Below are 25,355 nucleotides of genomic sequence, written 5' to 3'. Positions count from 1 at the left end.
GATGCTAAAGCTGAAACTCCAGTACTTTGGCCACCTCATGCGAAGAGTTGACTCATTGGAGAAGACTCTGATGCTGGGAGGGATTGGGGGCAAGAAGAGAAGGGGACGACAGAGGATGAGATGGCTGGATGGCATCACTGACTCGATAGACGTGCGTCTCAGTGAACCCCGGGAGTTGGTGATGGATAGGGAGGCCTGGCGTGCTGCGATTCATGGGGTCGCAAAGAGTCGGACACGACTGAGCGACTGAACTGAACTGAACTGAACTGAAGATGGGAGAAGTAACAGCATGCATGATGACAGAAATAATCTTGTAAAAAGGGAAACAAAATGGAGTGGGGGTAAAGAATTATTATAGCTACACTCCATAGACAAGAGACAATGGATAGATAACTATATAGGCACCTACTGAAGAGCACAGGGAACTCTACTCAGTACTCTGCTGCTGCTGCTGCTGCTGCTGCTGCTGCTAAGTCGCTTCAGTCGTGTCCGACTCTGTGCGACCCCATAGACGGTAGCCCACCAGGCTCCCCCTTCCCTGGGATTCTCCAGGCAAGAACACTGGAGTGGGTTGCCATTTCCTTCTCCAATGCATTAAAGTGAAAAGTGAAAGTGAAGTCACTCAGTCGTCTCTGACTGTTAGCAACCTCATAGACTGCAGCCCACCAGGCTCCTCCATCCATGGAATTTTCCTGAAATGACCCATACAGGAAAATAATCCAAAAAAGAGTGGATATATATGTATATACATGGAGTCTTCCAGGTGGCATAATGGTAAAGAATCTACCTGCCAGTGCAGGAGACCCAAGAGATGTGGGTTGGATCCCAGCCCATTCTTGCCTGGAAAATTCCATGGACAGAACACCCTGGCAGGCTACATTCCATGGGGTCACACGACTGAGCAACTGAACACAAATGTATAACTTATTCACTTTGCTGTACAGCAGAAACTAACACAAGATTATAAATCCACTATACTCCAGTAAAATTTTTTAAAAATTAAAGAGAGGACGGGATCTAGGCCAAAGTATGAGGGCGCAGATGCAGCCAGGTAGCAGATGAGGCGGTAAGAACAACGGAGGCCTCATTTGGAAAGTTAACCACACACACAAAATCTTCCTCCTCCAGACACACACATACACAAACACACACACACAATTTTTCAACCCTAGACTACACACACACACACACAGTCTTTCTCCTCCAGAGTGTCTCCGGATTTCTCCCGACCACATCCAGTTTACGTAGTTTTGATCTGGGTCGCCAAAAATTGAGCTAACTAAATGTGTCTGTCTCCCCAATCTCCTGAGAGCGCCTCCCCCAAAGGTTGCATCGAAGACATCTCCGAAATTTCCTCCAAACCCCGCCCAGAGCTCCACGGACTGCGCTTGCTCAATTAGCCCGAAGAGACCCCAGGCTGCTGCTACGCGGCAGGTTTCATAAAGGGGGGCGGTCCTAGCCCTGCGCTCAGGGATACAGACGTTCGAGCTCCAGGCTGGCTCGCTCCCTGCCTCCTCTCTACCCGGTTTACAATTCGAGCCCTCAGCCACCGGCCGATCTTGACCCAAAACGGCCACCGTATCCGATGTCAGCGGATACCGACCTGGGTTCGATGTGGGGGGGCGGGGCTAACATTTGGGGTGGGGCCTGGAGACAATCCTGAGAGCGGATTGGACCGAGCTTTCAGGAGCGGAGTTTTAAGTCCGAACCCTGGACCGAACCTGAACCGAGTTTAAGGAGGCGGAGTCTAATGATGGAGCCAGGCGGAGATGGGGCTGAGGACGATATCGGCGAGGGGATTGGGCCTCCCGCTCCGGGGTGGTGCTTGAGGGGGCGGTGCCGTGTCGGAAGTCAAAGGTCAGTAAATAGTGGTGATGTCATGCGGGCAAGATGGCGGAAGGGTGAGCCCGTCATCCAGTTCTCCAGGCGTTGGGCCCCGAATTCTCCCCAGGGCTGGGGTGCTGGGCCAGGGTCCCCCGGGGGAACGGGAGGCCAGCGCGGGCCTGACGGAACTGAAAGGGCGGGGTGGAATCGCAGCGTGAGGGAGTGGGGAAGCGGCCTTCGATGCCCCAGCCCACGGGCCACATCTGAGAGGGGAACTGAGACCCGATCATTGCGCGGCCCCGAGTCTCACCGCGGGGCCGCCAGATGTATCTGTCTTCCACAGGGAGGACGTGGGATGGTGGCGGAGCTGGCTGCAGCAGAGCTACCAGGCAGTCAAGGAGAAGGTAAGCTGGGCCAGCGCCCTTCCTCCGGTAGGGCCTCAAGCCACCTCCCTGCACCCTGTTCCGAGCCTGAACCGCTGAACCTTGTGGGTTCCGGGCCTCGGGGACCAGGCTGACTTGGGCCCTCTGGGAGGACAGACCCCCAACTCAGACCAGTGTGACTCTACCTACAGTGAAACAAAGATGGCCTTAAAGACTGGAGCGACCGTGTCGTCGGAATCCGTGGGAAAGAGTGGTGTATTCCCACTTGGGAAATTCAGTTTTGTAAAAGAGAGAACATTTGATCTAGGCCTTGAAGAGAAAGGATTCTGCGATAGAAACTTACTCCTATAGTCCTATATGCAAATAGGAGTGTATGCCATAGCCAGCACTCTGACTCTCTGGTCCTCAGGATACCGACATTAGCCCAACAGATGCAGTCGTGGGCCTCCCCACACTCATGGTCTAGTGAGGAGACAGCAGTCCCTGTGGGCTGAGTGAGGCTTGGCTCTGCCCGTGGACAATGCCACTGTGTGTTCCTGTTTCTTTCCGTGCTGGTTTGTCAAAACCAACTCATCTGAATTCTGGAAAAAGTTAATTACCATTTACCTCAAGCATCTGGGGTGAGTCCTGCTTCAGGGCAACTCCAGGAGGCTTCTGGCTTCAGTTAAATCAATGCTCTACTCTGTGAGCATTTTTATCCTCGCCTGGCCTGCATACTAGCCTTTCAGCTACAGCCCAGAAAATCTGAGAATGGCCTGAGCTGTTTATGTTGTTAATGAAGACTCAGTTTCAAACTGAGCTTGAAGCTGAAGGGGAATTTCAAACTGAATTCTAATAGAAGAGACCCCAGAGTAGTTTGCTTCTTGTTGAGCAGTCTTCGGGAAGGAGAGTCTGACATTCATTTAGCAAATGTTGTGTGAGGGCCTCCTATATATTACTGTCAAGGTTGGTCTTCCCATAACACGAAAAATAGGTAGTTGATTAGCCTTCCATCTTTGTTCTCTCATTTGAAGCAGGGGGAGTGGGTATTGTTTCTGCCTTTGACAGTTCCCCATTTGAAAAGAAAAGACTTAATTTCCTACACTTACATGAACTTTGGCAAGATATTTAACCTCTTAAAGCCCCAGTTCCTCATCTGTAAAGTGGGAATACTAATAATACCTACCTGACAGAATTGTTGTCATGATTAAATGATGATATATGTAAAGCACCGAAACAGTATTTAGCACACAAGAAGTATTAAACAAGGACCTTTTTTTAAGAACTGAGAGTAAATACCAGCTACCATTTTCTATTAATTTTGTTCTTGGTCTTTCAGTGCTCACTATCCTGGCTGCGTCTGGACCACTCAGTTCCCAGCAACCCCCCCCCCAATTTTCTTGCAGCATATGCTGCCCCAGAAACTACAGCTTTGAGATTATGCTATAATCTGCATTCCTCTTCCTCTTACTTCCTCCTATTGTGTGTGTATGCGTGTGCATGTGTGTGTCGCACTTGCCCATGCACACTGGTGGGAAAATTACGTTGCTCTTTGCCTCTACCACGGATTCCCCAGACTCATCTGGGCCTGGTCTTGGGCCTCTCAGCCTCCACCCCCTACCCTAGCAAGTGTTTTCAGTCTCTTATTTGCTCCTCCCCTTGCCTTCAGTAACTTTCCCCAAACCTAACTGTCCCCTCACATTCCCTGTCGAACCACTTCCTTTTTTAATTTGAGGTGACAGCCTCGCCTCCTTTTTAAAACTTGAAGTCAACAACATCATGTTTCTTGGCTCCCCACCCCTGAAGCCCCTACATATAGCCTTATCTTTGTAAACACTCAACTTCACCTACCACTTGCCAAATCCAGTGGATGTTTTTCAGCCCTTATCTTCCTGGACCTTTTGCTGCTTTAGACACTAGCGGTCACTCTCTCTTTCCTGAAAGTCTACTCCCTTGGCTTTTATGGCATGATTCTGTCTCAGTTCTCCACCTGCTTCTCCAGGCTTTCCTGTTCCGTGAGTTCCTCTTCCTCTGCTTGCCTCTTAAAGCTGGCGTTTGAGGAACCTGGTCCTCAGTGCCTTGCGCTGTTCACTCAACAGACTCTTCCTTGGTGAGCTCTTCCATTTTCATTTTAGGGTGACTCCTAGTCCTGTCCTTGGAGCTTTAGTATTTGAGAATAGCTCCTGCGGGACAGTTGACCCAAATATCCCCCAGTCAGTACAGATACTATATGGTTTTTATATAGTACTATATAGAGACTATAGAATATATATATCTAGCTATATAGCTTCTCTCTACACTTGCTCCCCTTCACTGTTTCCTCCCTTGGCTAGCAGCACTGCAACCACCCAGTCACTTAGTTTAGTTGCCAGTAGCTCTTCCTGACTCTTTGTTTCCCTCAGTCAACACATCTATTTAATCACCAAATCCATCTTTTTTGCCTAATATTTCTTGAACCAGTTCCATCCTATCATCCTTACCAGGGCTGTCCTTATTCATATTCTTCTGTTTTCTCTCGTGGACTATTGCAACAGCCTCCTGACTGGTCTTCCTCCATTTCTAATCTACTCAAGTCTTGGACCTGTCATCCTTCCCAGTCTTAGGAGTGACATGTCAAAAACACGAATCTCATCATGTCTTACCTCCTTCAGACACTGGTGGTTCCCCGTCACCAACAGGGCTGACCAGGCCCGCCATGGTCACCCTCTCAAGGTTTCTCCCTCACCACTTCTGCTTTGCTCTTTATTTTCATTTCTCCCAGGACCGAAATGCTTGTAGGCCTCAGTATACTCCAGGTGCCACCATGCCCAGGCTTCCTCAGTAACTCCTGCTTATTCTTTAAGGCTCCGTCCAGACTTCTTCACCAAGTCGCTCCAGCCTCCCCACAGTACACTGGTCACTGCTCTGCCCTTGCACCTCAGCACTGTTATGTGAGCATTTTCCCCAGGAAACTGACCTTCGAGAGGGCTGGCACCATGTCTGTTCATGTTGGTCCCCTCAGAGCTCACAGTCAAGGGAGGGAGACAGCCATTTGCCAGATAATCATGTAAATGGTTAATAATTAAAACTCCCTGGTACATGCCAGTCTAACTCTATGCCAGGCTCTATGTCAGACACTGGGAGAGTATCAATGGAAAAAAAGGCTTTGTGTTCACAGAACTTACTGTTTACCCAGGAAGATAGACAGTGAACAGGTAATCAGAAATCCAAAGTAGAGGAAATGTTAAAGAAGAGAACGTGCAGGTGCCATGAGCAGAAGAGCCAGCCTGGTCTGAGGTGGCATCAGGGAAGCCCCCAGGGGAGTGACATGTAGGTACAGCTCTGAAGGAGGAACAGGAGTTATCCAGCTGAGGGGGTTCGTTCATTGTGTTTGTTCGCTTGAAGAGTTAGAATGTGTCAAGGAGAGGGAATGATGTATGCAGACACCCTAAAATAGGAAAGATACTGGAACACTGGGGAAATTTTGAGCATGGCCAGCTGGACCTCAGTAAGGGGCATAGTGGGAGAGTCTCCCAGAGAGGAGATTATATGGACCTTGTAAGTGAAGGGAAAGATTTTATACTTTCATACTTGCCGTTGGATACCCTGTAACCACTGAAGGCTGTAAAGCAGGGGCATCTCTGTCTGCTCTGACTTACAGAGTTTCCCCTGTTGCCATGAGGAAAAGATACTAAAGCCATCTTATGCAACCTGGGAGAAGGCAGTGGCACCCCACTCCAGTACTCTTGCCTGGAAAATCCCATGGGCGGAGGAGCCTGATGGGCTGCAGTCCATGGGGTCGCTATGAGTCAGACACTACTGAGCGACTTCCCCTTCACTTTTCACTTTCATGCATTGGAGAAGGAAATGGCAACCCACTCCAGTGTTCTTGCCTGGAGAATCCCAGGGACGGGGGAGCCTGGTGGGCTGCCGTCTGTGGGGTCGCACAGAGTCGTACACGACTGAAGCGACTTAGTAGTAGTAGTATGCAACCTGGGGGGTTTCCCTCAAGCTCAGTTGGTAAAGAATCTGCCTGCAATGCAGGAGACCCTGGTTCAATTCCTAGGTGGGGAAGATCCCCTGGAGAAGGGATAGGCTACCCACTCCAGTATCCTTGGGCTTTGCTTGTGGCTCAGGTGGTAAAGAATCCACGTGCAGTGCAGGAGACCTGGGTTTGATCCTTGGGTTGGGAAGATCCCCTGGAGAATGGAAAGGCTACCCACTCCAGTATATCTGGCCTGGAGAATTCCATGGGGTCGCAAAGAATTGGACACAACTGAGCGAATTTCACTTTCATGCAACCTGGGAGAAGAGTCCAGATGAAAGAGGAGGTTAGCCTGGACTAAGGTGGCGGTAGTGTGCATGGAGAAAGAATTAATAAATGACTCTTCCAGTCCAGTTAAGGAGTCCCAGATCTGAAATGGAGGCATTCCCACTTGCAGAGAAACCTCTGGCTGATAGATGAGACTTGCCAGGCTGATGAGAATGAGGCAGACCCTTCCCCAAAGAAAAAAATCACCAGAACACTCAAAAAGACACTTTAAAAATGCAGGTAACTATCCCTTATAAAATGAAAGGGCTTGCAGAGGTAAGCACAGAGATAGTCCAGGAAGATGTCTTGGAGTGGGTGAGGATGAAGACAATGTAAGACTTAGACAAGAGCTGAGGGGTTGCTGTCACCACTGGGTCTGAGCACAGAGTGAGAGGCAAACTGTCCGACGGAAGCGAGTGTCAGTTCTGCCCAAAGGAGCTCTGTGCATGAACAGAGCTCTGAGATGGTGGAACCAGGGCAGTCTAGGAGAGACTCTGATCCAGTATTTCTTTTAACACCCCTTTTGTTGAATACAGAAAAATGGCACACCTTTTTACTGGTATTGTCAAAATTTGCTCATAAAAGCTTTCTAAACTATTGCTGTTCCAAATCCAGCCTGTTTGTGAAACCTTTCACACAAGTAATTTCACCTGCTGTCTCGTATTTCAACTGAATTTCCTTGTAACAAAAAAAAGAAGTAAAAATAGAGAACACTTTCCTTTGATTAAAAAAATCCTTTCTCTTCCTGTTTGCAATTGGAAACAAAGGTCATGGCTTACAGCATAGCGATGTGATGCAGTCTGTCTTGTTTTCAGACTACACCTGCCCCCTAGCCCAGTCTGCTCATGAGAACCACTGCTCTAGGCCACATCCCTCATTACCTAGGAGAAAACCGAGGACTTGATGAGAGTTCCTCCTGGCCACAGAGCTTCTAGGTACCTGGGCTGAGCTCAGTCCCCTGTTTTCAGACCAGCAGGAAGTTCTGTGCTCTCTGCTGTTGAGTAATCCCAGGTCGTGGGATTGGGACAAGGAAGCATTATTTCTGAGCCCAGGTTCCCATGTCCGTTGTTTTCCACGTTTCTGTCTGGTACTGAAGCGCAGGAAACAAAGGGTGGTGGAGCCGCTGGCTGTCAGCGCTTTCTGTCTTCCCTTAGTCCTCCGAAGCCCTGGAGTTCATGAAGCGGGACCTGACGGAGTTCACCCAGGTGGTGCAGCGCGACACGGCCTGCACCATTGCGGCCACCGCCAGCGTGGTCAAGGAGAAGCTGACTGTGAGTACCACCTCCACCCCCAGAGCCTGAGCGCCATGTTTCATAACCTACTTGTTTAATTAATCACTGCAGACCCAGTTCTGCAGCGTCAGAAATGGCATGGTATTCTTTTTTTTCTCTGACATTTTATTTATTCATTTTTCTGACTGTGCTGGGTCTTTGCTGCTGCCCAGGCTTTTCTCTAGTGGCAGCGAGCGGGGACTGCTGTCTAGCTGTGGTGCGTGGGCTTCTCATTATGGTGGCTTCTCTTGTCGAGCACAGGCTCTGGGGCGTGTGGGCTTCAGTGGTTGTGGCTCCCAGGCTCTGGCGCACAGGCTCAGGACTTGCAGTGCGCTGCTTGGTTGCCCCGCCACATGTGGGGTTTTCCTGGACCAGGGGTTGAACCTGTGTCTCCTGCATCGGCAGGCAGCCTTCACCACTGAGCCACCAGGCATGCCCACGGCATGGTATTCTATTATGTGGATTTGACCAGTTCCTAGTTTCCTGATTCAGTTTTTTCCAGTATTGTAAGCAGAGCTATAGTGAACATTCTGATTGCTTAATCTTTGCCTTTAATATGTTCTTCCAAATAAGGTATTGAAAAGGATATAAGATGAATGTAGTTTTAGACCTTTTAATATCTACTGTAGAACTACCTCCAAAAAGTTTTTGCCAGCTTGTATTTTTACTGGTCCAGGTTTTACCAGTCAGAGATGTATACTGAAATTCTCCTCTGAGATAGGAGTTAGATTCTCAAGTCAGCATGAAAAGTGAAAATTGTATACAGTCAGAGATACCCCCCTGCAGAGCTCAAATTTCCGAGGAAGTATAGGGTCCTGGTTTTGTATTGCAACTTCCCCTTTAGTAGTAGAACAGACTTCAGTTTCTCTGATCACCAGTGGAATCAGCTGCCTTGTAATTAGAGGCGATGTTATGAAAAACATATTGTGGAGTGTTTTTAACCAAGCTTCTTTTGTTGAATCTTAGAAAATACTGTCTGCCTGCTGACCACAGCCACTGATGAGCATGAATGACAAGTAGTCACCCAGCTGAACCGCTGCATGTCCAGCCAGTAGCAGAGACACGACTTGTGTCCTTCATTTATTTATTCCTTTTTTAATTCAACAAATACAATTATATACCTGTGCCAACGTGTGCCAGGCACAGTTGATAGGTTCAAGGTTTAAAATGCCTGGGCAGCCTCATTGGAAATAAATATGACACTTTGCTGCAAGGTTTGCGGAGCTTGGTCTTGTCTCTCAGCACACCGTCCCTTCTTGCTCAAGGGCATTCTGACCAGCATGGCTCCAGATGGGTGCCCCACTTGCCCCTTCTAGGGGGTCCATGCATTTGCCCTCAGCTGGTCCCAGGCTTGTCTCTAGGCAGGGCTGTCTGTCCTCATCCTGCCCATATTTCCTCAGTCTTTCATACAAAATACCTCCTGAGCAATGATGATGATGAGATTGTAATATTACAGTACTGCTAGTTATTAAATGTTTGCTATGTGCCAGACATTGTGCATGCCTTATCTCTTAAAAAATCTCCAAAGTAACCCCCTGCAGGAAGTATATTTATCTGCATTTTATAGTTAAGGAAACAGACTCTGAGAGGTTAGGTCTCATTACTAACAAGTAGTAGAGCTGGGATTCAAATCCCAGATTGACCCGAAAGCTGGTACCTTTCCCATCTCTCTCCCTCTAAGTCCTTTTCCCTGTTGAATGTCTGTGCCATGGATCCTCTCCTGTCAATCTTTGATCAGCTTGACTGACCTTGAAATTTTGGCGAAACAGCCAGTCAAGGAGCTCTGCTCTGACCTACACAGGCCTACTGCGGCCCTAATCTGCACCCCCATCTGGGGGTGGTGACCCTGGCTGCCCCTCTGTCCGTCTCCAGCCCCAGAGATGGGGTGAACCGTTGTGAACATTTCCCTGGTCCCCCGACACAGTACACTTTGACCCCTGATGCTTCACCCTTCTCTACCCCATACCCCAGATTGCAGCCTGCTCCTGAGCCACTTCACTTCCTCTATTGGCTTCTCTTTGCAGACTGAAGGCTCCTCTGGAGCGACAGAGAAAATGAAGAAAGGGCTGTCTGACTTCTTGGGGGTGATCTCCGATACCTTTGCCCCCTCACCAGACAAAACCATCGACTGTGACGTCATCACCCTGATGGGCACGCCTTCTGGGACGGCTGAGCCCTATGATGGCACCAAGGTATTCACTAGCGGCCCTGGGCTCTAGCTTCCAACCTGAGCTCACAAAAGCAGTACATGTTCATAAGAAATAATATGTGTATATAATTAAGTTGGAGAATACCAATAAACAAGAAGATAATGATTTCTAAACCCATAATCCCATCACTCAAAGAGAACCACTGATTCTGATTGTTTTTCTTTTTAACAGAAAAGCACTTTATATATGCAATTTTTTAACCCACTTTTAAAAAATTTATAACTATTAGCGTCTTTCCTTATCACTATCATTTTAATGTCTTTAACTTCTTGCAGGTGTATATAGCATAATTTATTCAGTCATTTCTCTAGTGTTGCACATTGAGATTCCTTTCAGTTTCATCCATAACAAGGAGTGCTCGAGAGCATCTTTACAGGCATGAGTTCCACATTTGTGTTGTTTAAGATTAATTTTCAATTGGAATAAGTGTACAGGAGGAGTATGTCTTCAGAGCAGTCATATCAGCAACAGTAGTGTGTTTCTGCTGCATTGCATTTTCTCACCATTATTCTCACACTCCCTGAGCATCTCCCACACTCGCGGTATGGTGTCACAGCAGCCTGGCCTGCATTGTACCGTGTTGAATTTCCACCCCAAACATTTTTCAAGCATGTTTTTCAGCCCTAGTGTTAGCACCACCACTTAGTACACATTGAAGTGGATTGTGATATTTTTTTTTAATTACAGAAGTTTAAATTATTACAGTGAATCAACCAAAATCACTTGCTGAAGTTCTGATGCAGCCCACCCATGCTTCCTGTAATAACAAGGAAGGAAGGATGGGCTTTCCATGTACCAGCTAAAGTTCACGACTCCTGTGGCCCTAATGGGAGCACAGCTTGCAGTTCATTTGGCAGACTGGCTATGAAATTAAGAAATTCTTGATGAATTGTTTTAACTTGAGTTAAATATTTCAAAATTTGCCAGTGAGTTTTGGACTTTATTAATATATTTGCACTACTGTTTTTTGTATATCGTATAATTCAAAACTATTTTATGTGTATGATTTTGTAGCCTGCTTACTTTATTTTCTTAGTCCAGGGATGGAATACTGGGTGAAAGACCATTTTTCTAGGAGCTCCAGTTTAGGACTCCTAGCTCAGTGCTCCACTCATAACCCACACTGTTAATTACCAAGTGCCCTGTTGGTATGGTAGCCAACAGGGGAGAAGCTGGGTCGTGGTTGATTGGCAGAGAGGCATTGCTTTCTGTCCCCAGCACCCCAGAATTTCTCTTCTTTTTTCTTTTTTTTATAGGCTCGCCTCTATAGCCTGCAGTCAGACCCAGCAACCTACTGCAATGAACCAGATGGTGAGGGGTTGTGGTGAGGGGCAGGCTTGCTGGGCAGGGAGGCCAAGGGGGTCTGGATTGTACGCCCTGTTTGTCTCTGTAGCAGTGGTCAGGTAGCCTCTGTGTAAAGGACCAGAGCCGGGGCTGCTTTGAACCCTGCATCTAGTGGGATGGGTTGATGGTTGCCTTTCCTCTCTGAACGCAAACTGTCTTCATCCCCATCTACAGAGGCTTTGCTCCTCTCATCCCTTATCTTCAGTTGGGCTCCCTCCCAGCCCTGCTGCCCTGCCTGCCTTCCCTCTGGCCTGTTTGCTAAGCTCCTGATGTACAGCAAGCCCCACATCTAGAGAGGGGAACTGGTGTCTAGGTGGGAACTAGACACCAGAAATGAGTGGAACTCTGAATCAACCCTGTCCAGACCTCCAGGAACCTGCCTGCCTTTAGGAGAGAGAAATGGAATAAAGCAAAGATAACTAGAGATGGAGTGACTGCTTCCACAGAGAGAGGGGAGCAGTGGGAACCCAGAGGATGGCACATAACCCAGCCTGGGAATCCTAGAATGTGACACCTGAATTAAGGTTTTAACAATGAATTAGAAGTAAACTAATTTTACTTGTAGAAGTCGGGGGAACAGTGTTGAAGCATGACAACAGGACATTTGAAGGTCTAGAAAAACCTAGGCATTCGAGAATACCAGACAGAGAGTACGTGTGAGGAAATGAGGGCAGTGAGAGCTGCCAGGGGCACTGGACTGAGGGCCTTGGGTACCAGACTAAGAAGTTGGAATTTTGTCCTGAAAGACTCAAGGTAGCGGGTCTTAACCTTTTTTTGAGTCACAAAGGCCTTTAAAACTCAGTTGAAAATCATAAGCCCGCTTTCAATAGAATTGTATGTGCAGTATGGGAGTTCTTGAACCCTTTGAAGCCTATCCTTGGACCATAGTCTAAAAAGCCGTACTGTAGAGAACTGTTGAGTCTTAAGACCTGATGTGATCAGATTTTGCATTTTATAAAAGAGCCTTCACGCAGTGTTTTGTTAAGGACGAAATAGAGAGGGAGAGACAAGACAGGAAGACCAGTTAGGAAGCTCGGTAGGAATCCTCATGTCAGAGGTAAAGCCAGAACCAGGGAAGGGCCGGGTAGACTGAAGAGGAAGATGTGCATGTAAGAGACACTGAGGAAGTGGAATCCAGAGTGACTGCAAAAGGGAGGAGCCTGGGAGGGCCCGCAGGTCTCTGGTGGATAGGTGGGTGGGACAGGTGCGGGAGGAAGAAGGTGAGCATGCGCTGTATTTGCAGCATCTGTGCAGGTGGATGTGTCCTGGCACCTGGACCTCTGGATCTGGAGCCCAGAAAGGTAGCCTCAGCTGCCAGACTGAGGAACTGTCAGTGGGAGAAGGAGGTTAAAACTCGTGGTTTAGCGGAGGTCATCTTGGGAGAAAATGGAGAATGAGAAGAGATAAAGAAAGGAGAAAGAGGAGCCCACTGAAGACTCAGATGGACCTACTAGAGCAGGAGGAGGAAATACAGGCAAGAATGAGAAGCCAGGGGAGAAGACGGCTTCAAGAGGAAGGTAGTGATTCCCAGGGCGGAAGGTATAGGATGGCCACATGACCAAGGACAGAGAAGTTGCTGTTGGATCTGGCAGCATGGCGTCACTGGTGACCTGAGAGCAGTCATTGCAGAGAGGAGAGGCTTCAGTAGCCAAGTGTAGTGAGCTACAAACCACGCAGGCCCTGGAGAGAGAGGAGACTGCAGCCCCCCCGAGATCACTGAGGGGCCATGCCCTGATAGCAGGCACACCCATCCCTTCACCCTGCCTGATCCCCCACCTTGGGCCACGTGGCTTTGGAAAAAACCTTACCCTTTCCTCGTTGTCCGTGTCCAGGCTTTGGTGTGTTTTCTCTAAGCCCAGGGTTCTTTCTTCAGCCCCACAGAACTGACCATCAGTATCTTTCCCTCTCCAGGGCCCCCAGAGTTGTTTGATGCCTGGCTTTCCGAGTTCTGCTTGGAGGAGAAGAAGGGGGAGATCTCAGAGCTCCTTGTAGGCAGCCCCTCCATCCGGGCCCTCTACACCAAGATGGTGAGGGCCTTCCCGGCTCCTGGCTGAAGGTGTGGGGATGTGGGAGGGTCATGTCCAGAGTCATTGTGGAGTCCTCTGGCCTAAAGAGCAGCAGGAGGCCCTGTGGAGCCTAACCAGCCAGCTCCTGAGCCAGGAATCCATGTGGGGGAATCTAAGTCACCAGGCTTCTGGCAATCACGGTGAGAAATAGAAGGGCCAGCAAAGCCTGATGGGAGTTCTCTTCTACCTCCTGGGCCAGGAAGGTGGGTCTGGCAGTTGAAAGTGCTGTAAGAATCACAGCTCAGCTGCTTAGACCCTCTGAAATCCAGAATGACTGGGAGCTGGCTGATAAGGCTGGGGACATGGACCCCACACAACCACTTCTAAAGTCCCATCTCCACTGTCCCCTCCCTCCAGGTGCCTGCAGCTGTTTCCCATTCAGAATTCTGGCATCGGTATTTCTATAAAGTCCATCAACTAGAGCAGGTATGGTGGCCTAACCAGGGGAGGTACTCCACTCAGCCTTGGGTAAGGGGCTGGGTTTTGTTGAGGGAAGAAGGGGACAGAGGGTACCAAGAGTTCTGGAGTCAGAACCAGAGTCTGGGGTTCCCTGACTGCTCCTGGCCGTCTACTCCTCCCCCACTTTCAGGAGCAGGCCCGGAGGGATGCCCTGAAACAGCGGGCAGAACAGAGCATTTCTGAAGAGCCTGGCTGGGAGGAGGAAGAAGGTAAGAGGTATTGAGAGGCGATGAGCAAGTACCAAGTCCTGCCTGTGGGGGGCTGTCTGGGCCATTCTCGCTGAAGCCTTGAGGGACGTGGCGCCTCAGGAAAGGAGGGATTAAACACGGTGTTTGCAGGTGCCAAGGATAGTCTGAGCTACAAGGGGGTGTTTACCAAGTCTGGTGGCCCGGGTTTAGGCACAGAGGTTGCATGTGTCAGCTGCCAGCCCATGGACCAGCTGCTTCAGAGTAGGAGGAGCTTACTGAAATTCCAAATGTCCTTCTTCTAAGACTCTGGGCATGCACAGCATGCGGCATGGGGGGAATCTTCATGCCCTAACCAGGGACCAAACCCCCCTACAGTGGAAGCGTGGAGTGTTAACCTTTGGACCTCCAGGGGCACCCCAGACTTGTATTTTTAACAAGCTCTGCTGGTAATGTTAATGCCCAGCCAGACTTGGGAAGCACTGGCTTAGGGACAGAGCTGAGCTTCCTCTGCCTGGTAGCTCAGCTTATTAGGAGTGTGTTGGAGCAACCTGTATGATATGTTAACACAATTACTAAGTGCTTATATTATATGCCCAACCCGTACTAAAAGCTCTACACGTATGGGCCTTACTACAACGTTATTATTCCTCTTTTGCAAATGAGGCAGGTAGGTCAACGGAGAGTTAGGTGGCTTGCCCAAGATCATGCATCCAGGAGGGAGCAGAGCTCAACCTGAACCTCATCCCGACTGACTTTCAGGTCTTGGCTTTCTAAGCTGTCATGTTACCTTGGGCTGCACTTGTAGAAGCTGAGTGCCTGCCAGACATGCACTAGGCCTCATGGGTAGGAGATACTTTGACCAGCAGGGAGTACCTACAGAACTACCATGGAGAGGGGGTGAGGAAACCGACTAGAGCAGACTTTGATGAGGACCTGAGCTCTGTCTGGTGGTCTCCATGATGGCCTTGGGACTGACCAGAGTACATCACTCTCCTTCCTTTCTCTCTTGACAGAGGAGCTTGCGGGCATTTCACCCACGTCCCTAAAAGAGGCAAAGGTTCCTGTGGCCAGACCTTTCACATCCCCTGAAGGAGGACCTGGTCCCCAGAGCCCCTGTGAAGAGAATCTGGTGACCCCCGTCGAGCCTCCAACAGAGGTGACCCCCTCGGAGAGCAGTGAGAGCGTCTCCCTGGTGACACAGATTGCCAAACCGCCCCCTGCCTCTGAGGCCCCAGCGCTGCCCAAGGACCTGTCCCAGAAGCTTCTAGAGGCATCTTTGGAGGAACAGGACCTGGCTGTGGATACGGGCGAGACTGGACCCCCACCCCGAGCTCAGTCCAAGCCCCACACCCCTGCTTGCCGCCCCAGCGGTCCAGAGCCCCGGCCTCCAGCCAGAGTAGAGACTCTCAGGGAAGAGATTCTCACAGACTTACGGGTGTTTGAGCTGAACTCGGACAGTGGGAAGTCTACACCCTCCAACAATGGGAAAAAAGGTGAGTCAAGGCCAAAGCCCAGGGAGCATGCGGGGGTAGGGCAGGTGAGAGTTGCCACCTCACAAGGCACACTCGTCTCCTTGTCCCTTGTGAGGATCCTAGGAGAGGTGGCCTTTGTTTGTGATACTGATAATGATGACAGCTACTATAGGTTGAGTGTTTATTACTGTATTCCATTAATTCCAACATGCATTAATCCTCTGAACTTAAGATGCATCTTAGGATGACAAAATAAGATTTATGTCAAATCATGGGTTAAGGATGTAATATTGCAGTTAATTTCTCAGTTACCAGGGGAGCTTGTTAATTTCTAATTTACATCTCATTTCCCTATATTACTGTCCTCATTTTATAGTTGAAGAAAGTGAGCCTCAGATGTTAAGTAACTTGCTCAAATTCACACAGCCAGAGAGTAGCAAGCCCAGATTCAGACCTAGGTCTGTCTGACCTGAAACCCATGCCCTTAGCTACCACAGGGTGCCAGTTCCTGTCCTTTTGGACAGTTCAGTTTCGGGGTGGGACCTCCTATGACACTGATTGCTGCCAAGGGTCTTCTCCCCTGGATGACCTCAGCAAAGTCATTTAGCTTCCCCAGGCCTTCTTTAATTATTATTATAAAATACATGAACAAAGCTTATGTGTACAGTTTAAAGAAGAATAAAGTGAATACTCATGAACTTGCAGTGACCTAGCTTAAGTAACAGAGCTTTAGTCTCTTGTCTGCTTAGTGAAATTTGAGACAGGAGATACTTTGACTTTGTGTCGGGGAGGAACCTCTCTAACTCCTGCAGTTAAAGAACAGTGGTATCGCTGGTGTCAGCTTGTTTTGTTACATCCAGAGTACCTCTGCAGAGGCAGCCGATTGTCAGCAAGACCTCCCCTCAGCTCCTCACCCACAGGCATCCTGTCTGCCCACACTCAGCACCAGCCAGTCACCCAGCTTGCCCAGCAGGTGCACACTGGCCTGCTGGCAGTGAGAGACTGGCTTGCTGCTGTGGATGGAAATGGGCCCCTCACACCCTGCCCTGCTCTGCTCCCTGATGGAAACTGCGAGATGTCTAGTTTCCAACACAGTGCTTTCCTTCTGACTCTGAGTCAGTGAGGTCATCCATTGAGCTCCTACCTACTCTTTATGAGACACTGAGGAGGGAGGGGCAAAGGCTATGGTCTTTTATGATGAAGCAAGAAGCAGTACGGGGCAGGCTTGGTACCGGAGGAGTTCAGAGAAAGAAGGAACCGCTGGGCATGAGCAGGTGTTTCAGCGAGGAGACAGGCATTGTATAGGCGGGTTGGAGAGTTTGGGGTAGGTGCGGGTGGGGGAGCTGTAGTCCAGGCTGCAGGGTCCTACAGAGTCCAAAAAGCAGAGGGCATGGGGCATGTTGAAGGGGGTAACCAAAGCCCACTTTTCTGTATTGTTCCCAGGTGAGGGAGGAATAAGAAGGGAGGTGGGGTTGGCTCAGAAATACAACTTGAGATCCTAAACCAAATTCAGAAAGTTGGACATGGTGCCACAAAGCAGCAGGTCGTGCTGCTTGTGTTACATGCCCAACCTGTACTAGGAGCTTTACATGTAGAGGCTAAGCTAAGGGCTCAGCCTCTGGGGTTCAGACAGTTCTGGGTTCAAATCCCAACTTTGCTCATAAGCCATGTGACTTCAGAAATGTTACTGATCTTCTGTAAGCCTCCATTTTCTCTATAAGTTGAGACTCATTGTTCCATGATAGAGCCTCAGTCAGGGAAGAAATTGGGGTAGAGCCCTGCTCTGGGGAGATGATCAAGATAGTAAAAGGTACCAACCAGTCTCTGGACACTTCCTGTGTATATAGCTCTGTGCTGAGCACTTGATATGCATATCACTCAGTCCTCACCAAAAATCCTATGAGAGCTGTGAGATTTTCCTTTTTTCTTTTTCTTTTTTACTGGTAGGAAACTAAGATAAATCACCCACCCAGTAGGTATTTAGAGAAATGTGAAATAGCCTTTAGGAGAGTGCAGAGTAGGTGGTGGGCTCAGCAGGTGCTGTGGGGTTGCTGGGTGGATGGTACGAAGGGTGCTTCTGAGATGATGGTTATGAATTTTGAGAGAGACCAGTCACCGCTGTTGTACTTTTGTCCTGCCACATTCAGTCACTCAGGTGCAGGCACAGAGCAGGTGGGGAGTTGGACTGAATCAGGGTTGAAGTTTATCCAGGTGAACTCAAAAGGACAAAAGTCGAGTGTATGCAGAAGTGATCAGAATGGCGGTTCATAGAGTCTAAGCTGGGTAAGGGTGGGGACAACAGTGACACAGTTGGAAGGTTTAAGAATTACTGGTTCCATTTGGAAACGGGCTCCTGGAGAATGTGATGGGTAGAGGCTGGAAGAAATGAGATTGTGGAGAAGATGTGGCGGAAGCTTGTAACCATTTGGTCCAGTGCGTCTCACACACTTAGTGGGGCAAAGCTGGGGTCTTGGACTGAGAGGGGACAGTGGGAACAGAGTAGAGAGTAACATCTTAATAGATTTTTTGTCCTGGAGGCAGTGACTCCTTTTCCTTCTTGTGTCCACATCCAAAGATGACATGAGCGAGGCTTGGTCTCTGGGTACAGCAGTCTCTGGGGTGGCCAAGCCAAAGGGACTCCTGAGGTCCCAGGGTGATGCCTGTCATTGCAGAGCTGCTTCCCACCTGCATTTTGTGCCGAGGTCCATTTGATTGAGGAGACTAGACTTAGCCTGCTCAGGCGCCCTCAGCAGGGAGCAGGGAGGGGAGATTGGAGCGGGCCCTGTGGACTGAGGACTGGAAAGAGCCTTGGGCTTATGGCCCCGCTTCACCACTGACTGACCACCTGGGAGGGATTTTGGCCTCCATTTCTTCTTTGGAGAAGCAAAGATCCAATTAAACAGAATAAAATGAGCTGTGAGTGACAGCACTATGATGTTAGTAATCACTCGAAAACTCCCCATTCCTTACAAACAAAAGAAAACAGTAACACTCCATGGAGATGTCTTAAATTGTTGCATAGATCAGTTCTCTGCCATGTGCCCAGAGTAATGGCGATCTTACTAGTACTCTTGTTGTGTGACAGGACAGGATGGTGGGAGAAGGCAGGTGGCAGAGAAAGCCCAGATTCACCTCTCTGCCACTCGAAGCCTTTGTCTCCTCATCTGTAAACTGGGACTGTTTACATCCACCCTCTGAGATAAGTATAAAGTGCTCCAAAAATGTTACCTGAGACTCTCTTCTACCCAACGGGTTTGCCCTAGCATTAAGCCCTGAAGAGAGTTTCAAATCCCTGGAGGGAAACCTGAGGTTAGGAAGAGCTGTCATGACCACAGCCACAGCTCTGAAGGGAGAAATCAGCTGGGAGTCTGGCTTCTAACCCACAGGAAGCCTGCACTGACAGAGAACCAGGCATGAGCCACCAGAGTGTCCTGACAGCACAAGGAACCTTAAACGTGGAGTCAGAAGATCTGGGTCTTTGTTTGAGATCTGATCCTGACTGGCTGAGGGACCATGTGCAAAATTACTTAACTGTAGGACCAGCCTTTAACAGGTCCATTTGTTGAATATCCACTGTGTATGTATGTTACAACCGACTCAGTGGACATGAGTTTGAGTAAACAAGAGTTGGTGACGGACAGGGAGGACTGGCGTGCTGCAGTCCATGGGGTCTCAAAGAGTCGGACACGACTGAGTGACTGAACTGATGTATGTTACAGGCACTTTACATGATGCTGCTATTTGTCACACTGCTGTATCTCATACTGCAGGCCAAGATCTATACAGAATCATCCAGATTTCTGGGCCACCACCTACACCTGCTAAATCTGAATGAGGGGAATGGACAGGGAGGAATCTGCTTTCTAATAAGCTCCTCCGGTGGTTCTCTGCAAAGAGAATGGTTTTATTCTTATTTTATCAGTATAAATAAACTGAAGCCCAGAATAATTTGCCCAGGACTACACAGTAGAAAAAAGAGGGTTCCACCCAGGTTTGCTTGACTCCAGAGATACCATGTGCTATGTGCTATGTGCTTAGTCACTCAGTCGTGTCCGACTCTTTGCAACCCCATGGACTGCAGCCCGCCAGGCTCCTCTGTCCATGGGTATTCTTTAAGGCAAGAATACTGGAGTGGGTTGCCATTCCCTTTTCCAGGGGATCTTCTCAACCCAGGGATCGAACCTAGGTCTCCTGCATTGTAGGCAGATTGTTTACCATCTGAGCCACCAGAGAAGGCCAGAGACACTACCACATGGCTAGATGGGTGACTAGAGAGAACAGTGCAAGAACCCTAATAAGGACTGTGGGGCCCAGGCTTGGGGAGGTCTCAGAGCCTGGGTACGTGTGAAGGAGCAAGCTAGACAAGAAGAAACAAGGTATTTACAGGTGGTGCCCTTGGGGGATCAGAGCTTGCTTTTTTTAAAGATGCTTAAAAAAAAAAATGATTACAAAGTAATATATGATTTTAGAAAAAAAGAAACATTACCCCATGACCTCATCACCTAGCAATAACGATCGTTGGATTCTTATGGGTATTTTGCTCGTCCTTTCTGTGTGTGTGCATGCATCTGTGAGCATATTTTTTTAAATGAAACCATACTGCATGTATTTTTTTTACAGGAACTATTTTTGTCATTTTCTTCTCAGTAATAACTTTCACATGTACTTTTTTTATATTGTCTGTAAGAAGGCATACCCAAATACGAATGTTTGGAGCAGTGGCTGTCAAACCTTAGCAGGCATCAGAATCACCTAGAACAGGGCAGAGCAAGTGTTTTCTGTACAGAGCAAGGTCACAAATATTTAGGCTTCAGGGGACATACAGTTTCTGTCCCAGCTTCACAACTCTGTCTTTTCAACATAAAAGCAATCATAGGCAATATGTCAACAAATGGCCATGGCTATGTTCCAAAATTTTATTTCCAAAAGCAGATGGTAGGCTGGATTTGGTCCACAGGCCATAGTTTGCCAACCCCTGATTTAGAGAAAGAGTCCATGGATGTTTATTTAGTACAAACTATTTGTTCTTGTCACTTGGAATACATAAGAAAATAGAAGATCCCTGTCCTCCAGGAGCTCACGTTCTAGTTTCTCTATTATTAGACAACAAGCACGGGGAACCTGATTATGTAATACACTAGCAAGTGATAAATACAGTGGAAAAGACCATCCAGAGCAGAGTGAGGGGGACAGGGTTGCAATTGAAAATAGGATGATCGGGGCAGGTCACATTTAGATGGTCAGATATGAGCAAAGGTGTGAAGGAAGTGAGCAGGTTGGCCTGTGGGTATCTGAAGAAGAGTTCCAGGTACAGGGAACAGTCCTTGCAAAGGCCTTAGGTGGGAATGTGCCTGATATGATTCAGTAGCAGCAGGATCAGTGTAGGTAGAATGGAGTGACTGAGGCAGAAGAGGTTCATTGTTTATTTCTTCTGAGAGATTTCCATGGCTCCCAAGGAGTTTCTGGACCAAAATATTTCTCCACTACTCAGTAACTTACTTTTTCTCACTTAATCAGATCAGATCAGATCAGATGCTCAGTCGTGTCCGACTCTTTGCAACCCCATGAATCGCAGCACGCTAGGCCTCCCTGTCCATCACCAACTCCCGGAGTTCACTGAGACTCATGTCCATCGAGTCAGTGATGCCATCCAACCATCTCATCCTCTGTCATCCCCTTCTCCTCCTGCCCCCAATCCCTCCCAGCATCAGAGTCTTTTCCAATGAGTCAACTCTTCGCATGAGGTGGCCAAAGTACTGGAGTTTCAGCTTTAGCATCATTCCTTCCAAAGAAATCCCAGGGCTGATCTCCTTCAGAATGGACTGGTTGGATCTCACTTAATAGTGTAAGATTATTTTGCCATGCATACAAATGTTCTGTAGCCTAACCTTTAAAAGCCACATAACATTCCGTCATAGGACTATACCCTTTATTTTTATAATTCCCTAGCAGAGGACTTTTAGGTGGTTTTTTAAGTTTTTATCAGTGTTACAGCACTATAGTGAACATTCTCTTGGTTAAATTTTTTTACTGAATCCAGGGTTCTTCCTTAAAATAGATTCCTAAAAGTGGGATCACTGAGGCAGAGATAGCAGCATGTAAGCCCTTTGGTGTGTATTTGTCAGGCCCTTCTGAAGGGCTCCATCAGCCCAGCTCCAGCCGCACCACGTGCCCTTCCCATCTTTCACACTGTGGATCATGGTTCTAGGCTCGAGCACAGACATCAGTGAGGACTGGGAGAAGGACTTTGACTTGGACATGACTGAAGAAGAAGTGCAGATGGCACTTTCCAAAGTGGATGCCTCCGGTGAGGTGAGTGGGCCTGCTGATGGTGGGCCACAGGGAAGCAAGCCCAGTGATCCCAGGTCTGAAGACTCTCCCCACCAAGCCCTACTGGCCCCTCACGGTGGATCCCTTCCCATCTGAGGTGGCCGGCTGTGGGAAGGGAGCCAAGGCCTCCCGCTCAGGCCCTGAGCAGTCATCAGCAGGCTCAGGCTCTGCTTCCCCTGAGTTCCAGGGTGGCGGATAGGGGAAGTTCTTGACATTAGTCCTATCAGCATCACCTGAGGAACCACCAAAAAAACCCAGGTGCCGGACCCTGCCCCAGATCTTGTGACTCAGGGTCACCAGGTGTGGGACCTTAAGACCCTGGCCTTGGAGGCAACAGACAGTGTGATCGCTAGACCTGAGCCTCTGCTGCACCATCTAAACGCGGCACTGGTCGTTACCAGCTCACGCGTGGCGGTGGTGATGCATGTGCACCCGTTAGCACAGAGCCTGGGACGTGGGAGCACTGACAGGTGTCCTAAAACCACCGCAAAATGGAGCTCAGAGCCCTATTACTCTTATTCCTCACTACCTCTCCAAATGAGAAATGACATGAAGGAGAGGCTGGGCAAAAAGCTCTCACAGCTAGTAAGGGACAGGACTGAGGCTCCAGCCCACACCTCTGATTCACATAAGTGCTATATCAAGAACTGTCACACAACAACCCCATGATTCCTTCCATCACATAGCTCAGGGAACCTGCGATAAAGAGGGAACAGATTAGAGAGATGGGAAGGGCCTTGTTTTTCATATTGGGAGACTGAGGGCTGGGGGCCACAGTGACCTACGTGAGTATTTTACACCTGTGGCCTCACTATACCCAGAGGAAAGAAGGCTCATGGTGCCCTCTCATGCCATGGGGCTTTCACGGCTTTGGTGTCTTTGTAGCCCTTTTTAAAACCTGACATAAAACATACCTGAACAGTCATTCTGTAACTCATTATACCAGGGGATCCACTGACAACAGGCCAAGAGAGTTGCCTGGGAGACTTCAGCAGGGGATTAGGGTGCTGGAGCCCCCAGTGAAGGCCCAGTGAGTCCCTCTAGTCCTGTGCTGCACTGGCTTCTGATCAGAGTGCCACTTTCAAGGTCGCTGCCTCTTGGAGCCATGTTTTTCTCTGCTCAGCAGGAGACAAGTTCTCCTTAAGGGACTGACTGACTGGGTTCTTGCAGGCAGGGCGTCCCCTTGTGTCCAGAGTTGGCTGGTAGAAGCATTTCCTTTGAGTCTAGAACCATCAGACCCACCCCTTAGGCAGAGGGCTCCCCAGACATTCCTTGAGGCTAGTGTTTCATTTTCATAGGAGGGAGGGTCCAGCCCGGGAGAGTGGGGCTTGGGGTTGCAGGGAGGGCTATTCTGAAATGGGGCAGCTGGGGAGCTTGGGTCTGGACTTGACTCAGAGGAGTAAATATGTGTTCGTGCTCTCCATTATCTCCATTGTCCCCCCTTTGCAGCTGGAAGACGTAGAGTGGGAGGACTGGGATTGAGGGGAGCCAGAGCAAGCAGCTCCCCCACCCACAGCACTTCCCACTTCCCTCGCCCGTCTCAGCCCGGCCCCGGAAGACACTGACTAAGAATGTCCCCCAGTGGCCTCTGTCAGCCAGAGCTCTCGGCAGATTCTGGGTTGTTCCTTGTTGGCCCTTCGGGCCTCTGCTCATGTCTGGGAAGGGCCTCGCTAAATCCAAACCAGGAACTCTGACTTGTGCCAACCGTAGGATGACATGAGGGGGAGGAAACTTCCCCCACCCACCCCACCCCCCACTGGAAGAGCCTACATTTCTCTGCTGAATACCCGCTGTTCCTGGGGACTCTTGCTGAGGAGTCCCAAGGGACAGCCCTCGCCCATGTGCCTGTGTAGACAGAGGCTAAACCGCCGGTCTCATGGAGGACGCCAAAACAACACTCTGTCACCCATGAGCCGGCAAGGAAGGCCGTGCCACCTGCCTTTGGCTTGACAGGGATGGCAGACACACTTTGGTTCCTATCCCAGCGGGTAAGAGGCATTCATTTCTGGGAAATCTGCCTCCCTTAGGAATCTGTCCCTCCCAGTCATTTTCCATTCCTGGAAGGGCTCCTTGTGGTTCAGAATCTAGAGACCAAACTCCCTCCTTTCCCCCAGTCCAGGCTGGTATGTCCCTAGCACCTTTCCCAAGCCGTCTTCATGTCGGATGCACCTGAGTCCTTAGCCCAGCTGTGCCACCTGCAAGAGTCTGCTCTTGCCCTTCTTCCCTTCCCCAAGAAGGGAGGGGGCCACTTCAGGCCCTTCTGTGTGTTGCCTGGCGGGATACCTTGGCCAGCCAGCCACCAACTTTGACTCCCCCGTAGCTTAGGACACAAGCCAGGTACCAGCGGTACAGAGCAGTGATCAAAGCCGAGTACTTACAACTCTGGTAAGCCCGACTTCTCCGCCTCAACCCTTCTGCCTCTTGGAGGGATACGCTGGGGGTGAGCTGCTCGAGATTCTCGACAGGCTTCTGCAAAAGCTCATCCTCCTGAAGGCAGATCCAGTCTTGGTGGCTCTCACCCTCCACGCTGGTAAAGCTGCACCTCTCTTGGGGGGACGAGGGGCTGCAGGAATCCCTGGAGACCCTGGTGCTTCATGATGCTGCTCTGGTGATTCTTGTACATAATCTGGTGTGTTCACCAATGATTTAAAGGGATCGTGGTCAGGGACGCCAAGAGAGTGGTGGTCACTTCCACTTCAAACCTTCAATGAGGGGGTGGGATGGAGAGAATGCTGAATCTTTTTTTCTCTTTTTCATGGGATGGGGTTTTTCTCTTTGTAATTATTTCTTTAGTTTAATTAACCTTTTGGTTGTTTGTGCAATATTATATATTTTAAATTATAATGTATCTCCCAGAGTATTTTGTAGCTGGGATAAGAAAAAAAAAAGAAAAAAAAAAAAAAAGACTCTAACAGCTGTTAGTTTTGTAATTAAAAAAGAAAGAAAAAAGAACTTTGTCCTGAACCTTTTCCAGACTTGCCGTTAACAGCTATTAAAGAGATTCAACAGAAGCTGGAAGGTGTCTGGGGCTCTGTTCTTGTCCCCTACAGCAGCTGCCCCAGAGCCAGGGCAAGGCAGTGTGCAGGGTGGAGCCCAGGGGAGGGGTCAGGATGGGAGGTGGTAGCCTGCGTTCCAAGGAAGTCCCTTGTCTTCATCCCAGACTCACCTTGGCCTTTGGGGTGAGGAAGGGACAGGGACCCCAGAAGGCCTCTCACCAAGACAAGAAGTCAAGAGGCCGTTTCTGCATTCCCAACGCTTCTGCTTTTATTTGGAAAGGAAGATGCAACAACAGTGGTTCCAACTGTTCTTGGTCATTTTTCTCTCCTCCCCCTATATGTGTATGATTCTGGGGTCTATTTTAAGTAACTTTAGTTAAACACCTGTATGAAAATCACTTGTCAGCCATAATAAAAGGGACGTCTGAATGAGGCCCTCTGGTTCCATGAAGATCTTTAAAGGGAAAGAGAAGTAAGGCTGGGGAGGGTGTAGGTAAGTTTAGGATAAGTAAACTTAAAGTGTAAAATATATATATCACCAT

The 25,355-nt window shown here is 49.0% G+C and overlaps 1 protein-coding gene across 2 annotated transcripts; it reads left to right on the top strand.

Annotated features, from left to right (window-relative positions):
• The first annotated feature begins 1,700 nt into the window (after positions 1-1,700).
• Positions 1,701-25,246, top strand: BSDC1 (BSD domain containing 1). 2 transcript variants are annotated; one of them, XM_005906209.3, is made up of 11 exons: positions 1,701-1,857; positions 2,168-2,228; positions 7,632-7,748; positions 9,773-9,940; positions 11,215-11,269; positions 13,214-13,329; positions 13,726-13,794; positions 13,958-14,036; positions 15,029-15,508; positions 21,696-21,799; positions 23,267-25,246. In XM_005906209.3, exons 1-11 carry the CDS (start codon positions 1,751-1,753, stop codon positions 23,297-23,299), a joined length of 1,389 nt encoding a protein of 462 aa, XP_005906271.2. In that variant the 5' UTR covers positions 1,701-1,750; the 3' UTR covers positions 23,300-25,246. The 2 variants fall into 2 exon arrangements, with proteins under 2 accessions (XP_005906271.2, XP_005906272.2); XM_005906210.3 differs by having other exon boundaries at positions 1,853-1,901.
• The last annotated feature ends 109 nt before the right edge of the window (positions 25,247-25,355 follow it).

This window comes from Bos mutus, chromosome 2, assembly GCF_027580195.1.
Source record: "Bos mutus isolate GX-2022 chromosome 2, NWIPB_WYAK_1.1, whole genome shotgun sequence".
In the NCBI taxonomy this organism is placed as follows: Eukaryota; Metazoa; Chordata; class Mammalia; order Artiodactyla; family Bovidae; genus Bos; species Bos mutus.
Note: the sequence above shows the minus strand (reverse complement) of the source record. Positions and strands in the feature narration are given on the sequence as shown.

Bases quoted from the DNA above. Each gene is read 5' to 3' on its own strand.
- BSDC1 (XM_005906209.3), top strand. From the start codon at position 1,751: ATGATGGAGCCAGGCGGAGATGGGGCTGAGGACGATATCGGCGAGGGG. The intron at 7,749-9,772 runs GTGAGTACCACC...TTCTCTTTGCAG, and splicing joins TGGTCAAGGAGAAGCTGACT to ACTGAAGGCTCCTCTGGAGC. The intron at 21,800-23,266 runs GTGAGTGGGCCT...CCCCCTTTGCAG, and splicing joins AAGTGGATGCCTCCGGTGAG to CTGGAAGACGTAGAGTGGGA.